Raw genomic sequence first — 18,914 nt, 5'->3', positions numbered from 1 at the left:
AGTAATATGTGAAGAAGCTTTCATTTTTATTATACCATAGTGCTGTTGAAATCTCGATTCTGATTGGTTGGAATGTGATCATTGAATTGCTATAACCACTGTATTTAATATATATAAGTTGTATTTCAGATCACAGGTTTATATTAATATCACCATTCTAATACATTATGGTTTCTGTAGTAACAGCTGATTCACACGAACTTGAATGGCTGAATAAGCTGCTTAACAATCTAAAGCTAATTATAAATGATTTTTTTTTTAAATGTATTGCTATTCAACAAAGAAAAACATACAATTGTTGATAGGTTTACTGTAAGATGTCCTTTATTGCAATTTTTTGGAAGGAGTCTCCAGTGTCAGCACTTTGTCAGTAAGTTTTCCACCATGGGAAAGTCTTCAACATGTAACATGACTGGCTGTGTTCTTGTCTTATTAGCTTTCATGAGAGAGGGTATGTAAATACAAACATATAAAAAGTATGATATGTTGTTCATTAATAAATTAAAACACTGCACCTGTTGGCAAATTGCTGTGGTATAAGAGGAATAAAACACTTCATGGATAATTACTTCTACAAAAGAACTAGACAAAGCCAATCAAGTGAACGTTGTCATTTTTAATAATAATAAACAGTATTTACAAAGTCGGAGCGCTTACCTATACATGGGCCAACACTAACTTTGTGGTCAGTAGTGATGAATTTAACTCCTTGACCATCATAAATAGGTTCATAAAGCATCCAAAGATAACATTAAGCAGCATACGTAGACTGAAAACGCTGAGCATGAAATATACATCACATGATCAATCGAGCTAAATACATCCATGTAAAATGAACCCTGCGTTTCAATACTGTTTTTAAAACGCTGTTCTTCAGTTTGAGTTTGAGATTTTGGTTGTTGGCAGTACAAACAATGCTGTCAAAACTGATTTCCATGGCAACCTGCCCTGTCCATTTCCTGTGAACAAGCTAACTAGCCAGCCTGCTAATTAGCTAGCAGGATAATGTACTGTACTTATGTACTCTGTGAGGTATAGAGTAGTTGCAGATCTTATACCATTTTTATGCCATTTCCTTCCACCAATTTTTACTGGTTTAAAAAGGAAATCACACCCAACAGCAATGCATCTTGGGCAGGTTCTGTTCCTAAACTGTACAACTTTGGTGACTCGATCCCTCAAGCCTCCGATGCGTCATCTATTAGACAAAGTGTGGTTTGTTAAAGTTTTGGAACAATTCTTAAAAATGTGACAGGGATTCTCTGAATGAGGAAATGTTCAGGGGAAGTTGGCAAGGGCAAATTAAAAACAGTATTCGAATGCAGCCTAAAATCAAACACGACCTCTCTTCATGCGCGAGGCTTAATCTGTATTCATGTTGTCATTAGTTTGCCTTGATGCATAAAACCAGCTCCTGTTGTATGCAATGCAGGAGGTTTATCCCTTTTACAAACGTATGACATTCTGTACGCTCTACATTCTCAAAGGAGAATGCAGGTCTGTTAATATGTCTTGAATTTAACTCACTCGTGAAGAGTTTCTAATTAAAAAAACAAACTAGCATGCTGATGACCATCACATTTGTAAAAGGCAGGACATCTGAAAGCAAGAAAAAGGAAATGTGGTGCGAATACAAGTGCTGCTCATGACACTTCATTACTGTTCAAAAGACTGGGAAAGAATCTTCTTTTAAAAATTTTAGCTGAGCCACGGTCACATGTGGCCAACCTGATGTAAGCTGATGTGGTCTTACGGTCCCGTCGTTCCTGAATGTCCTCATCGCATACATTTAACCAAACATCAGGGTGCTGTGTTGCTGCTGTTAAAGTGTGCTCTTGTGTGTACGTATATATACACTGTAGCTCGTCTCAGTCCATGTATGACGTGTCCATTCCCTCTGCCTCAGGGTGGAGCAGGCGTCCAGCCAGGCGCTCGATATCGTCCAGGCTCAGCTGCCTGAGGGAACGTTCGTAATCCTGTAAGAAAAAAAAACAAAAACAAGAAAGACATTATGTCAGTAAAAGATACACAATCTTATTGTAATCACTAATGGATGTTTAGAGTGCTAGTGGTGGACAATTTCAATTCTCGAATCTGATTGGTCAGAAGGTGTTGGCAAGGTGTTCTATTTTTTTTTTTTATTATTATTATTATTGTTTCTATAGCAACAGCTTACAAAAGGGAGCTATATGGCAGACACTCCACATGAACAGATTAAAAATGTATAATCGTTGATATGGTGAAGTCTTCTGTGAGGAGATGTTTATTTAACATTTATGGAAGGAGTTTCCGTGCCGACGCTTTGTAACAGTCAGAGGTAAAGCTGAAACTAAGTTTTCCAACTGACATGGGAAAATCTTCACAGATAGAGGACTTTACACTTTCTCAGTAACATGATAGGCTTGTCTTATTAATGTGAAGAGAAAGAAAAATAGAGAGAAGCTGGTGAGGGAATGACTATTAATAGGAGTATTTATAACTTGTTTGAGGACTTTCCACAACATTAAAAATGTAACTATAAACGGATAAAAAGTAAGCTGTGATGTTCAATATGTGCTATAGTGTAAGAGGAATAAAATCCTACAGGATGTGCTGTTAATGGAAATGAATCACATTCAGAGCGGTAGCAGTGAGTCCGCTTCGCTCTGTGCCGCATCACACCACCCCGTCGGTGATTATTTTCCTACAGCCGCACACCCCGAAGTGTTTTATTCCTTACCTAACAAGAATGAACACACGCTGCTAAGAGTGCAGGAACAGGCGAGGTGCGGAACTGAAAGTACCTTAATGAGCTGTTCCTGGACTTTGGCTGCGTCTGCAGGACTGAAGTGTTTGGCCAGGACGGTGGACAGTAACTGCCATACTCCACTTCCAGTGCTCCCACTGCTGCTGCTGCTGCTGGTACTGGTGGTAGTGGAATTACTGCTGACCGCCGCCCCGCTGTTTCTCTCTCCTGTCGGCCGCACCACCAGGTTCAGCTTGGCCTCTGGGCCGATGGCGTAATCGCTCAGTCTGTATTCGTCTGCAAACACAAGAGTGTACTTTACTAATGATGAATATTCACCAAGTTTGTGTCTTTATTAATATTTACACTGAACCACTTGATAGATGATCTTACTGCAGTCTTAAAGGCAATGATAGCTTTAAAAAAAAGGGTACAGGAATTCTGAACTTGATTCCTTAATGTGATTCCTGTTTAGACAGCCTTTCCTCGTACCTGCCAGGGCTTTTCCTTTGTAGAGCAGTCGCTGCTGATGTGGCGGTATGTTCAAGCGCTCAAACACCAGTTCTTTTACTGTCGACACCTTCTCGTTTTCTGTAACCTGAGAATCAACAAGAAAAAAAAACATTTCTAAGTACAAGACAAAAAGCGAGTAATAAAATGTAGCATTAAAGGTGCATTAGGAAAGATTAGTCTCCAACAGTTACATAGGTGGGTTTGATGTTTGGATGTTTTGTTATTATTATTTTTTTAATCCTTGGGCCTACTCCCCCATTCCCGCCCCTTTTCACATATCTCCACCCCCAGATTCTTCAGTGGCCTGTAGAGTAGTGTGTGTATAAAATGACTAACAGCAGGCCCATCCACACACAAACAACATTCCAGATTCCGGTTTTTCAAACCGGTTTTCTCACCCGCTTAGTACACTTGCACCGAGGTCATGGCTTCAACCAATATACACTAGTCAACATTCGAAGTGGATCATCAAAGTTGTCCTAAAACCAAAATGTGTTTCTTTCACAATTCATGCTTAACAAGTCTGTTATTAGTCAATGTTGTCATTAATGAAATGTCATCCTTCATGGCTGTTGATGGTCTCCAGACATGATTGTTTGTCATTAGGTACCAACTGACCTGTCACAGGTGTCTGTAATTGGGAACTGGCCATCATTTAAGGCTCTGAAAGCTTCACTTGAGGCCAGAAAGCATTGAAAATGCCATGTTTAGTGAGATTGCAGGATTCTGACCTCAACAGGGCCATTGGGATGCTGCAAGGAGGCACGACTCAGCGTGAAGTTGCAGACACAGTGGGAACGTCTCAAAGTGTCATTTCCAGAGCCTGGAACAGGTCCAGAAGGTCTGGTAGTGTGAGTAGAAGGCATGGTGGAGGCAGACAATGGGTCCAAATCAAGACCGATATTTGACCCTGCATGCCTGCAGTCAGCCTGCGAAACGACCAGCTGTGAGCTGTGAGGGTGCCTCTTTCCAGAGCACACAAACTGGCATGTCTGCTGTGGGCCACAGAACACCGCAGGTGGACACTGAATGAGTGGGGTACAGTGTTCTTCAAAGATGAGTCCCGGTTCTGTGTGAACTTCCTAGACAGGCGTAGGAGGGTCTGGCGTCGCCCTGGGGAGAGAAATTTGCCACAAAATGTTGTACAGCATGACAGGTTTGGCGGATCATCGGTCATGGTTTGGGGAGGCATCCCCATGGGTGGAAGGACAGAGCTCGTCATCGTCGAAAATGGCAGCCTGACAGGCCAAAGGTATAGGGATGAAATCCTGAGACCAGTTGTGCGACCGCGTGCTGGTGCAACGTGGCCAGATTCCGTGCTTATGGATGACAACGCTCGCCCACATCGAGCAAGGCTGGTGACAGAATTCTTGGAGGAGGAGGGCATCTCAAGGATGGAATGGCCAGCCCGTTCACCCGACTTGAACCCCACTGAACAGTACAGTACAGTATTGCACTGCAGGCAATTATGTTTAAGAGGCATTTCCAGTCCATTGTAACTTCAGATGAATCACAGAAGTACCGAACAACCAACAGTTTTTTGGTGCACTCTTGTCTTCACGAATGTGTGACAAGCCACTTCACACCTTGTGACAAACAATCAAGTCTGGGCACCATCAAAAGTGATGAGGCATGATATTCCATTGATGACAACATTGATTAATAGCAGACTTACATGTTATACATTAATTTTGAACAATACCCGTTCTTGTCTTAGGACAACTTTGATTAACTTTTTTGATCCACTTCAAATGTTGACTACTGTATTTTAGCATGGTCTACATATCTACCAGGGTACTTCTACAAGTAAGAAATAATAATAATAATAATATAAAAAATCTACTATTGCACCTTTAATTTCATAGCTTATACTAAACATTGTAATGCTTCCTATACAAATTTCATGGCCTTGTATAAAAAACATCAAAATACATTTTGATGTTAATAAATATATAAGAAGAAATTCAGCCCACTGATATGTCACGGGGTATCACAAATCTGCCAAAATATTATACAACTTTTATAAGACTTTTAGCTATACTGATTTATAAAGAAATAAAATAATAATCACACCACTGAAAATTGTATTATTCTATTTGGAAATCTCTATATTTTTCTTCTGTCAGAAATTGTTATTCCTTAACAGTATTTCAAAAATATTCTTTTTTTTTTTTTGAGTCAGTACAAGTATATTGTATTATTTTTATATTAGCTAAATATTAAGTCTAAAAAAAAAACATTATTTAAAAAAAAAAAAAAAAAAAAAAAATATATATATATATATATATATATATATATATATATATATATATATATATATATATATATATATATATATATATATATATATATATATATATATATATTTCTAGGGGATTACAAATGTCTATATGCATCCCATTTCTTTTTTTGCGAATATATATTTATTTAATAATGAGCTCAGAGAACCATTTCTGAATTCTTCTTCTCTCTTTTTTACGTTTTAATAACTAAATTCATTTGAACTTGTGTTGTTTTACATTTAGTTAATTATAAATTCAGAAACCATTTTTTATTAGTTGTTTTTTTCCACTTTACAGTTGAAGTTGTGTGTTTGAATATATTCACATAATTACAAGTTCAGAAACCATTTGTTATTTGCTTTTTTTCCTTTTATATGGTTGAAGTTGTGCATGTGTGTTAACATATTTAGTCAATTATAAATTCAGAAATCAATATTTTAAACGTTTTTTCCCCCTATTACAGTTGAAGTTGTGTGCATGTTTGAATATATTTAGTTAATTATAAGTTCAGAAACCAGATTTGTGGGGTTTTCCTTTTTACAGCTCAAGTTGTGTTGTGATTTCTGAGTGTGTGTGTGTGTGTGTGTGTGTTCATTTAGCTAGTCATAAGGTCAGGAATCATTTTTTGGCCTCGTGTTTTAATAGTCAGTAAACCCTTTGTGAATGTACACTTCCTGGCCTTAAACAGTTAACCCATATGACAGTGTTGGTTTGGTTCAGGAGCTCAGTTAACTAACAGCTCATTGTGAAACATGGCCGAATTGCAAATGACCCCACACACCGTGTATAAATGCACTACACGGAAACCGTATGAATAATGTCTCCTGCACCCTACATAGTGCACTACATATCCAATAAAGCGCTGTTTGAGAGTCTAATACAAAGTCGCCTCGCAAGCTAGCTGCCTATTATTAAGAATTATACTCTAAACTGTACCACTACTGCCCCGCTTCGCTTCAGTGTCTCTGTAAAGTTACACCTACCCTGGTAGCCAGAACACTAGAGAACGTTCACAAGGCAGCTACATATCCTAGCTAACCGAGCTAGCTAGCCACGGGAATTGCCATGGAGCTAGCATAGCCAGAGCTCGATGTTCAAACCCACCTGAACGTTACATTCTTTCCCCTGAAGCGGTTTAACTGTCAGGATCATCTTGACATCTGTTTAAAAATAAATAGCAAAAAAAAAAATCTAATGGTAGCAAATTCTTCAACGTTAGCTTCCAAAGAACTGCTTCCCACGGATATGACGTCAAAATCACTGACCTGCGTTTGCTCATTCATCATTTATTTTTCACACCCGTTTTATTTGACAAACACCCCGCCTCCTGGTCTGGGATTGGCTAGTACGATACAAACTCAGCTCACCGATTGGACCGATACGAACTACTGGCCAATCCGAGCGCAGGAGGCGGGATTTATCAAATACGATTGGGGATTAAAAAACACTCAAGATTGACTGATTAGGTCGTCGTCAGAGGTGGAGCGACGGTGTGAGCGAATATTCTCGACTACCCAGTATGCTGCGTTCAACTAAAACACTCCTAAATCAGACCTGGGAGTGAAAGAAAACGTTCCCTCAACTTGGAAATCCGGCTGAGAAAGTTGGTTAGGTTTCTGTGGCTGGTGGCTACTAGATTTACACCGCGCATGCGCAGCGAGTAACTACAACGGCCCCAACCCTGTGTTCAGCGAATGACGTCATATCAGCATGGCCGTTCCCACAGTAAATATCACTGCACTGCTTTAAACTGTTTATAGTAGTATTTGCTGTAGATCAATCAACACAGACGCATTGCATGGTTAAACCTATACGGTTCACTGTATTGAGAAATGAAATACATCATAAACTCATGATCACTGATGTCAGCTGGCTAGCTTGCTTTAACAAAACACACTTTACATGGAGGAGTCCATGTTTTTAACCACACACTGTAAAATGACCTAAATCTGAGTCCAGGCTTCCCCCTTCCGAGTTCAGTTGAATGCAGGATTATTTTAAAGTTCACAAGAACTAAAGCAGGTCAGGGCATGCTCTTATAGGAAAACAATAAATGATGAGTTTGCGGAAAGATGTTATCATTCCCAAAGTTGATTGCTTTCCAGACACATTTGATTGGTTTGATTTTTTTCTTACACCATGGCAATTTGCTAACAATTACATAAAAAAATAATAATCAAAGAATGACACATGACAATTTTTATCCATTTATAGTTACATTTATTATTTACATAACAAATTAGTTCCTGTTATCACTTGTGTTACAGCAGCCCCAAACAGTCCTTCAACAGCCATTTTTATTTTGAAGAAAATAGAGGCTGTTTATTTATTTATTTATTGGATAAGCCTGTCACATTATCAAGATCCACAAAGTGCAACGTTTTCTATTCTGAATAAACATCTCTTTACTGTATCAACAATTATGAACATATATTAAGTGGCACCTTCACTATATAAGTCCGTGTAAGTAAGAATGAGTGTATTGATATAATCTCTACAGCCTGAACTGTCAGAGCTGCTTTTACAGAAAAAGGAATCAACACCTTCTAACCAAAGAATTGAACAGTGTTCAATTCTTTAATTTAAAAAATATAAATTATAAATAATAATATATAATAATATATAAATTATTATTATATCAAATATCTCATTCCATTTGTTTCCTGTTTGTTAACTAAGCAAATTATGTATCTAGCTAAGATAAGTAATATCTGTAAATATGTAATAATGTATGCAGGTTAATTTAATCTGTGCTGCAGACACAAATATCTCTCCCTCACAATCTCACACACACACACACACACACCAATAAACACTACAGTCAGGTTGGGGAGGGGGACAGAATTTTATTACTTCTTTTTACATTACAATTAACAGTGATTGAAAACCTCAAGAAAACCAATATTTAGAAGTCTTATGTCAATTATTTAAAACATTTTAAAGGAGCATAACAAAAGTTATTTATCAAACTTTACACACCATGATGAATCAGAAATAAAAGAAGATAGACAAAAATTATGAAGCTTTAAAAAAAAAAAAAAAACACATTCCCCACATTAGGAATTTAGTTATCCAAACCGCATAAAGTTCTAGTTTTTACATTTTAAACTGTAGAGATATTGCTTGATTAACTAAAGCGTAGATGACACACAGGGCTGGGCGATAGGACTATATTTTTTGTTGTTGTTGTTTTCTGAGTTTTTCTGCTTTTATAATGCCACTGTGGCTCATTGTAACACATAACTAATTTTTTAAATGTTTCCACCGATTACCTTCTTAAATATCTGAATCTTTAGTGAATGCTGAATCAAATAATTCATGCTTTTTCATTAATAGTAGCAATATTTTGGGTTTTTTGTTAGCAAAACCCAACAAGTGAAACTAAACGCCTTGTTCTATATTGTATACCTGGAAGGTGTTTTTCAAATATCACAAAGACATTTTTATTGTATCGCCCAGCCCTATGTCAGATATACAATGAAGTTCAATTTACTAATGAGAGGTGAATTGATGGTCAGAAAGTGGTATCATTACTGCAAGTGTGGAAATAAAGAGCGGCCAGATGGAATCTGTGGAGCAATAAAAAAAGAAAACTGTAATATTTTTCTACATTTGTGCAAATTGAATAAACTATTCAAAGTGCTAGTGATGCTAATCAACAACACTTTCTCTTTGTATGAGAGTTTTTACTTACGAAGCCCAGGAGATTTACATGTCTGGCTCTGCAAGGAAAGAAAACAGATCTCTCAAACAAAGCTGTGGCATCATCATAAGTCTCATAACCGAAAGTATCAATATTAACAAAATATGTGTGAAAGTTTATTTAACACAGATTCCAGGTCAGTCTTACCCCAGGTGAAGGTCTTCTCACTGCTCAGGTGTCTGACCTTGCAGGAGAATGTGTCACCGCTGGTGGGTGTGAAGGCGACGCTCTTAGTCAGATGAAACTTCCAGCCCTGCTCAAAGGCCAGGTCAGTCTGCTTGGCGTTTGGAATCTCCACACCATTCTTCAGCAGTTTGATTTCAATGTCTGGGGGGTGGAAGTCACTCACGTGGCAGATCAGTGTGTTCTCTTTGCCATACTCACCAGGGTTACGGCTGTAAACCTGGATCTTTGGTGAAGCTAGAGATGAAGATACACATGCATGAATATAATGTGTATGTTTTCAGTACAGAAGCTAGTAGATACACCTGAGTGGTGGAACGATACGGCATCAGTATCGCAAACCATTAATAGCATGACCCACTTGATATCGTCAGGTGGCAGTCTTGTTATATCTCCACTGTTACTTACTTTACTGTATGAAGAAATGATTGTTTCATGTTCCCTTCTTTTTTTGTTAAAACACTTTTTTTTAAAGAAATGTTGAATATAAAATCTCTGACTCTGAAGTTTTTCATACTTCAGCTGCAGCTCCTCCAGGAACAGATCAAATGGAGGAGGAGCTGCAGATTGCCTCCATGTTACGTCATTGTCTTTCGGTGGCATTTTTATTTTTTAGTTATTTTGAAAGAAATACTGTTTTCCATATATTTGATTTTGGTTAGTTATTTAGGTTACTTTGATTTTTTACCAAGGGCAATACTGGAAAAATGAAAAAAAGAAAAAAAAAAAACTGATTTTTGGTGATTAATTAATTTAGCATTACAAATTCTTTTTTTTTGTTGTTGTTAATAATATAATTGGGGTTTTTGTCTTTTTTAAAAATTATTTTCTACATTAAATTGACATGACAGATTTCCTTCAGTACTAAAGTGAAAGTAAACAAGGAAGGGGATTTCCAAACGCAGCACTCGTGTAAGTTGTACAATAGATCGTGAAAATTAAGAGATAAAGAACATTCAAATTAATAAATGGTTGTTATTTATTAAAGAGAGAGTTTAAATATGATATTTTTAACAACTATACACATAGTTAGGTATCTTCCTGTTTACGTGTCTCGCGCACTTCAAAATAGGCAGAACTACGTCATTAATACCAAACGAACATTAAATATGTCTCCAAATATAAATATAATAGTAATAAATAAATAAATATATAGATAAATAACTAAAAAAATAAACAAATAACGACATGAAACATCACAGTATGAGGCCTATCGTAGAAACTGCCCATAAAATCATACTTACACTCCTTAGCAAAGGCACTTGCGCTGAAAACAGCGAGCACGACGAAAGAAAGCAGCACCTTCATCTTTCCGAACAAACAGTCGAATAAAAATCTGACAAAAATAAAATAATCTTCGCCGCAGAACCTGGACAGCTTTTCCGGAACACCTGCACTGCTCTCTCCTCCTCAACAGTCGCCTGAAACTGAAATGAAAGTACCGCCTCACCCTGACTTAAGGACGCCAAAACCCCGCCCCCAGGCTAATTTACAACCAATCAGAATTACTCGCGGTGTTGTTACCGGGCAGATATCGCGCCTGAAGGTTTTGCTGTTGTGCCGCACATAGAGCGCGCGGTGTGTTTTAGAGGAAATCACATGACCCTGGATGAGCTATGCTGCCTGAATAATAACTCAACTAAATACTCTTCAGTTCAGTTAGCAAGGACTTTGAAAGAATGTTTTAGAGAAAAATCTGATTTATTTGACTAATATATACATATATATATATAATATAATATATACTCTGTTAGCTAAGGCATGTTTAGTTCATGTACAAGTCCACAGTGGAAGCCTATGACCACTAGCTAGCATGATGTAAACACATGACTTAAAACTCTAGATCATCCTGTATGTTTTATTTATGACCCTTAATGACAGACATATACAATTGTTGTATATTTATATAACCGTAGGCAAAGCTGGGGGTGGATTTTGAGTTTGAACACACCTTGAATTTTTTTTTTTTAACCTAAATGTTTAGTCATGGGTGGCTAACATAACTCATACCACACAGTCAAAAAAATATCGTTTTTTTTTTTTTTTTTTTTTTGGCACGGTCATTGCGCTATATACTGATCAAGGTCAACTTGTATACTATACCACAGCACATTATATATCAAATACTGTAGTAGCAAAGCAGTAGTAGCATAGTATTATAGACAACAGGTCAAATTCCAGGCCTGATACGGTTAAGTTCAGGTTCATGTGGTAATAACTAGTGTGTTGTGGCCAATCATGGCCCACATGTAGGCTATACATCACATTTGGAATGTGAGCCTGGCCCGAATACAACCAACTTCACATGTGTGGCATTTCACTTTTGGCCTGATCTCACCAAGACTGAGTTGTGGCTATGACAACCAGAGTCAACTGAATTGAGTGTATTGTTCCATAGAGGTGTGTGGGCAAGACTAGCGAGGCAGGTCTGGTCCAGCGTTAACCCATCACTCATTTGCTATTTGAATTTGATAACCAGTTTCCAAATTGAGATGAATGAGGCTTTGGTTTACTTATTAGACTGTGTATATTCCATAATATGCTAAGAGAGGTGAATAAAAGTCCAGGAACTCTTAGTTCATAATTTTACCCCTCTTCCCCAATTAATAGTGTAAGTTTAGTTTTGTATTTTAATGAGCTTTTGCCATAAGGGTGAATGTTAGAATGAGGACTGAAGTTATGTATTATTCATGTAGTGTGCTTTTTTATACTTCATTTATTACTTATTTAGAAAATTTGTGTTGTACTTTTAATGTCTTTTAAAACATGTAGCCTTTTTTTGTATTTTACACAATAACTTCATATGTCAAGAAAATACTGTTCTGTGTGTTGTGTGACTTAGTGAAACTAATTCTTGCCCAAGGATGATATAAAAAACAACTAGGAACTAGAAAGCAGGGTTAAACATGGTTTAACATAGAAACATGCAAGACTTCACAAATAACATCTACATTATAATGTATAATAAAACTGCTTACAAGAACGAGCTTTGGACATTATTCAGTGTGCTAGTAATGTTTATGGCGTTATAGAAACACAGGGGAAAACCAGGAAGGAGGAGACAGGCAATAAAACAGGAGTGTTCTGTGACAACTGGCTCTCGTTTGCTCCACCTCCACAAAAAAAAAAAAAAAAAGCAAGTGAAAAAAAAAGTGAAACAAACTTTGTTGTTTTTTTCTCTATAAATAAAATAAATAAATGGAAATATTAGACTATTTAGATCATTTTATTCTAAAATAAGTTTACACTTTGATGATATACGACATAAATGAGAGCACAGATCGTCTCATTCAGATCTATTCCAAGCAGAAGATTTCACACAGATATGAAAATAGTGCGCATAGTACATTAATAAATAAGTACACATTCTAAACTGCTTACTAAACAAAGTACATAAGACACAAGAATGGATGGATAAATAAGTATGGACACAAATTATACATATACAGAAATGAGTATGAAAGTAAGTGAAAAACAAAATATGTAAAGTACATATCTGTACTCAATACCAATGTATGTTAAATAAGCATACATTCTTAAAAACATGTAGAACCCAGAATCACAGACACAATGAACAAAACTATAATTATTTCTTGTATCCCAAACAGGCAGGCAGAGTTCAATACACCCCAAAATCAAACAAACAAAATAACAATGACATTTTATAATTTATACTTCACTACTTCAGTTTAAAATGTATCCTCTCAAATATATTTTATTATTAATTTATGCTCATTTTATTACAAAAAGTTATTACATATATAGCAATTGACTTGGCTATCAGAACATAAAATTAAGTTCTTTGACTATATAACATATATATATATTTGTATATATATATATATATATATATATATATATATATATATATATATATATATATATATACACACACATACACACACACATATATATATGGATCTTTATGTCATATGTTCATGGCTGGTTTTTAACATCATGCATTAAATTAAACAAAATCTTGTTAGGTGTTTTAAAGGTAAAAGTAAAAGAATTCACCCTGTAATGGCTGAATAGCAATGCTTAAAAATGTGATTAACTGTTTTTCACTTTCTTAAGTGATGCTTTTAATTCATCCTTTTGAGCAGCTTATGTGACATGTTGTTATTGTTACTCTTTATGCCAGTAACAGAGGGATATAATGACAGCTTGCCTTGTTGTGTTGGAGATTATAGGCCAGTTCAGTTTCTCAGAACAGTGAAAGGAAAAACAAGAAGAAACCTAATTACAATATAGCATCCTATCATTAAAAAAAGACTACAAAGGCAGTTTTAAAAAGTGTCTGGCATTTTTAAAGGGATTGATTTGCAGAGTAACATCATTGATTAGCAGTTCAGTGTCAGACTAGTCCACATAACATGATGCATAGCTTTAAATAAAGAGGCTATGACAAATATGAGACATGTCATTACATGCCTATCAGAAGTCATACATACCTAAGACAAAGTGACATCTACTGGCGGGTTAGGGAATTAAAAAGGTTCCTGAGGGCACATGAACTATATATAATGAACCATGTGATTTATCATGGGCACAGGCTCAGCCAAATAATCTGGACAATTGAAAAAATAAATCACCTGGTCTTTTTCCGTTCTTCAACTGTCCAGTTTCAGTGAGTCTGTGCCCATGATCGTTTCAGATTCTTGTTCATGGCTGACAGGAGAGGAACCTGATGTGGTCTTCTGCTGTTGAAGCTCATCCACTTCAAGGTTTGATGTGCTGTGTGTTCTGAGATGCTTTTTTGCTTATCACGGTGGTAAAGAGTGATTATTTGAGTTCCTATATCCTTCCTGTCAGCTCAGACCAGTCTCATCATTCTCCTCTGACATCTCTCATCAACAAGGTGTTTCAGACTGCAGACCCTCCACAGACAGGATGCTTTTTTGTTTTTTTGCACCATTCTGTGAAAACTCTAGAGACTGTTGTATGTGAGAAGCCCAGGTGATCAGCAGTTTCTGAAATACTCAAACCCATAGCCCATCTGGTTCCAACAACCATGCCACGAATAAAGTAACACTTTTTCCCCATTCTGATGTTTGTTATGAACATTAACTGAAGCTCTTGACCTGTATCTGCATGATTTCATGTGCTGCTGCCACATGATTGGCTGATTGGATAACTGCATGTGCTGGGTGTTCCTGGTAAAGTAACCAGTGAGTGTTATTTAAGTAATTATCTTAAATTAAGTATGCATGCTCAAAATAATAGTATGCTAAATAAGTATGCATACGTAAACATTAGGATGCTAAATAAGTATGCATACTCAAAAATTAGTAAGTAGAATAAGTATACAAGCAAATGTTCAGGCATAAATCAGTATGCTTCCCTTTCAGTACAATCTTGATGCATATATGTAAACTATTATAATGCAAATGGAAACAGGAAGTTTATTCAAACTTAGTGTTTTCATCTTTAACTCTCAATTATCACTCCACGTAATTCATGCTTTCATCCACGCAGGTTTTACATATTTTGAGAAAATGTTTTTGTCTGTTCTCATTCAACTAATTATTCTTTAGCTGACGCAGTGTGCTACTGTGGTAGAGTGCAAATAAATATTCTAATATTGTAATATACAAATGTTCTTTTATGCAAGAATTATGCTACACAAGCGTGCTAGTATGTAAGTACTCTAATTTTCAAATATACAAGTGTGCAAGAATGCATGTGTGCTAGTATGCAAGTAGTCTACCTACTATTCAAGTATGCAAGTATACATATATATTCTGCTATACAAGTGTGCAAGTATTTTAGTATAAAGGTGCATGCAAGTATTTCAGTATGCAAAACTGCAATTTTTGTTTAGCATAAATGTATACTAGTATGCAAGTATTCTAGTATGCAAGTGTTGTAGCATGCAAGTATGCAAATGTACCAGTATCTTAGTATCTGTGATAGTATACAAGGATTCTAGTATGCAAGTGTGTAAGTGTGTTAGTATAAATGGGTGTTCTAATAAGCTAGTATGCAATTCAAGAAAAAACATATAAAAATTTATTAGCCTGATCCATTCTGATGCTCTACTTCTGCTTGGAGCTTCCTTCACCTGAGAATCACTCGCTGCTGCTGAGGATGGCCCCACATGCATAGCCTGAAGTTTGCAGTGAGATTGCTGTGGATAGTACCACAAAAGATTGCTGTGGATGGTCTCCCTTGGATAGCCTAAATTTTGCACTTACTGAAAACAGTCTACACTCTACATCTTGTTCATTATTCAGTGGATAACTTCACTTGCATGCTATAGACTTAAAGCTAAAAACTGTAATAAAAAAAACACTAAAATGACTCTAATGTATATACTGAGGATCCTTTCAACACAATCAGTATTATTTTTCGTCTATACTGTACAGCTGTGGATGTATCATGACTCAGAATCACATTATCCACTGTCACCCAGATGAAGACTGTTCCCTTCAGAGGCTGGTTTCTTCCTCATGTTGCCTCAAAGAGTGTTTCCTTGCCACGGTCTTGCTGACTTGCTTATTAAGGATGTAAATCTTAATCCATATTGGGATTACTGTAAAGCTTCTTTGTGACAATGTGCATTTTTGAAAGTGCTATATAAATAAAATCGAACTGAGAAATGTAAGTAGATGTTATTCTCAATTTAAAGGCAGTAAATGTGAAGATTTTGTGTTCAGTCACTTTCTGGGCTTTTGGTCTCATTATGTCTCTGTAAAACTATGTAAATTGGATTTGACATCTGGAAAATTAATTGTAATGCTCATCACCAACCGATACATGCAAGACAGATTGCTAGAAATTGAGAAGTGTTCCCTCCTGGTTTTTGACCTTGAAAATACCAGATATAGTCTCAAAATGTTAGTCTAAAATCTAATCTGTTGATCTAAAAATCATTTAAAAAACAAAACAAAACTATGCTCCTGCTATATAGTTATTGTTATTGCTCTGTAAATATAGATGTGTGCATCTCAAACTGTTTCAATGACCAAATAGCACTAAAAACACACACTAGTCAATAAATGTCCATGGATTGGATAAAGATTTATGCTTTCATCTACATAGGCTTTTAGATACAATTACAAGATATATATTTAAAGAAAAACTATTAAAAATGCTGGTAAGGATAACATAAGGATAACTGCATACTTGCATACTACTGAACTTGCAAACTAGCACTGGCGTCCCACCCTGCATGATTCTCCCACCTCTTAGGCTCCAGATCCATCGCGACGCTGATCTTATTGACACTGGTCAGTAAGAGAATGGATACTTAAAATGCATACTAGAAATACTAGTATGCATACTCAAAATATTAGTATGCAAAAATAAGTATGCATACTCAAAATAATAGTATGCATACTCAAAATATTAGTATGCAAAAATAAGTATGCATACTCAAAATAATAGTATGCATACTCAAAATAATAGTATGCGAAATAAGTATGCATACTCAAAATAATAGTATGCAAGAAAAGTATGAATTCTAAAAAATAAGTGTGTAGAATAGGTATGCATGCAAGAGTTCAAGCGTAATTCACTATGCTGATTCTAATACATATAAGTAAAGTGATGATGTAATCAGAAACAAGCATGCAGTGCAAAATGAAGTATACTTCATTCAAAATTATTATAAATCTTCCACATAATAGTTTATATAGAATTACTGGTCTGTGATTTATGCTTTCATACACACAGGCTTGTCGGAAATAAAAAAAAATGTATATGTGTTCCTCTTTTCATTATTCTTTATCTGAAGCAGTGTGCTGCTCTTTCAGTATGACCTTGATACATATCTGTAAATAAACATAATCCAAATGAAAACAAAATGAAGAATGTTTTATTGAAAATTAGAATACATACACAAAACATTGAACAAATATTTCCAAAGACAAATTTACATTATTAATTAAGCATACTTGAGACAAATAAGCATTGAAAATAAAGAAACATGAAAAGAAATAATAAAACTCAAGAAAGAACAAAAATGATGCATGCTTTATTCAAAATGAATATACGGCTTACAAAAGATGGTTTAGACACAATTATCACTTCACTTTGCACACGCGTGAGGAGTCTAGTTTCTGACTAAAGCTTTTATTCTTTCATAAAGATTTACACTTTCTACATAGGCTTTTAGATACAATTACAAGATATATATTTAAAGAAAAACTATTAAAAATGCTGGTAAGGATAACATAAGGATAACTGCATACTTGCATACTACTGAACTTGCAAACTAGCACTGGCATCCCACCCTGCATGATTCTCCCACCTCTTAGGCTCCAGATCCATCGCGACGCTGATCTTATTGACACTGGTCAGTAAGAGAATGCATACTTAAAATGCATACCAGAAATACTAGTATGCATACTCAAAATAATAGTATGCATACTCAAAATAATAGTATGCAAAATAAGTATGCATACTCAAAATAATAGTATGCAAGAAAAGTATGAATACTAAAAATGGTGTTCAGTCACTTTCTTAGATGTTCCATGACATTTTGAGTCCACTGTCGTATGCATTTTGATCTAAAATGACCTCATATAAATATGCATGCAGGTGAAAATAAACATTATGCTCCTACTGAAGTTACTGTCATTGCTTTGTAAGAAATCAGTATAGATGTGTGCATCTCAAACCATTTCTCAATAACCAAAAAAAAAAACCACATTTGTCAATAAATATCCATGGATACTTAAAAGAAGTATGCATACTCAAAATGTTAGTATGAACACTCAAAGAATTAATATGCATAATTAGTATGCATGGAAGCGTTCAGGAATAAATCAGGATGCTGCTCTTTCAGTATGATCTTGATACATATCTGTAAATAAATATAATCCAAATGAAAACCAAATGAAGTATGAAAATGAATGAAAATTAGAATACATACACAAAACATTGCACAAACATTTCCAAAGACAAATTTGCATAATTAATTGAGCATACTTGAGATAAATAAGCATTTAAAATAAAGATACATGAAAAGAAAGAATAAAACTCAAGAAAGAACAAAAATGATGCATGTTTTATTCAAAATTTGTATACAGCTTTCAAAAGATGGTTTAGATACAATTAGGAGGAGTCGGGTTTTAGACTAAAGCATTTATGCTTTCATAAATATTTATGCTTTCATCCACATAGGCCTTTAGACCCAAGATATATATTTAAAGAAAAACTATTAAAAATGCTAGTAAGGATAACATAAGGATAACTGCACACTTGCACACGTGCAGACCAGTATATTTCAGTAGTACTGAATTTGCATACTAGCACTGGCATTTAAGTATGTATAAAATAAGTATGCATACTCAAAATTCTAGTATGCATACTCAAAATATTAGTATGAAAAATAAGTATGCATACTTAAAATAATAGTATGCATACTCAAAATAATAGTATGTGAGACAAGTATGAATATTAAAATTAAGTGTGTAGAATAAGTATCTTTTCATTATTCTTTGGTTGAAGCATTGTAATACTATATCACGCAAGTATATTAATATGCAATATTAATTATTAT

The 18,914-nt window shown here is 35.4% G+C and overlaps 2 protein-coding genes across 2 annotated transcripts; both read right to left on the bottom strand.

The window, feature by feature from the left end:
- Positions 1 to 596: 596 nt before the first annotated feature.
- ubl4a (ubiquitin like 4A) lies at positions 597 to 6,815 on the bottom strand. The gene is made up of 4 exons (XM_026925224.3): positions 6,625 to 6,815; positions 3,218 to 3,323; positions 2,784 to 3,022; positions 597 to 1,976 (listed from the first exon to the last, which is right to left on the bottom strand). Exons 1-4 carry the CDS (start codon positions 6,670 to 6,672, stop codon positions 1,869 to 1,871), a joined length of 501 nt encoding a protein of 166 aa, XP_026781025.1. The 5' UTR covers positions 6,673 to 6,815; the 3' UTR covers positions 597 to 1,868.
- Positions 6,816 to 8,346: 1,531 nt separating this feature from the next.
- On the bottom strand, positions 8,347 to 10,846 carry b2ml (beta-2-microglobulin, like). Its single transcript, XM_026925487.3, has 4 exons — positions 10,651 to 10,846; positions 9,371 to 9,643; positions 9,215 to 9,242; positions 8,347 to 9,089 (listed from the first exon to the last, which is right to left on the bottom strand). Exons 1-3 carry the CDS (start codon positions 10,712 to 10,714, stop codon positions 9,229 to 9,231), a joined length of 351 nt encoding a protein of 116 aa, XP_026781288.1. The 5' UTR covers positions 10,715 to 10,846; the 3' UTR covers positions 8,347 to 9,089; positions 9,215 to 9,228.
- Positions 10,847 to 18,914: the final 8,068 nt, after the last annotated feature.

Source organism: Pangasianodon hypophthalmus, chromosome 8, assembly GCF_027358585.1.
Source record: "Pangasianodon hypophthalmus isolate fPanHyp1 chromosome 8, fPanHyp1.pri, whole genome shotgun sequence".
Lineage (NCBI taxonomy): Eukaryota > Metazoa > Chordata > Actinopteri > Siluriformes > Pangasiidae > Pangasianodon > Pangasianodon hypophthalmus.
This window is presented reverse-complemented; position numbering and strand designations above follow the sequence as displayed.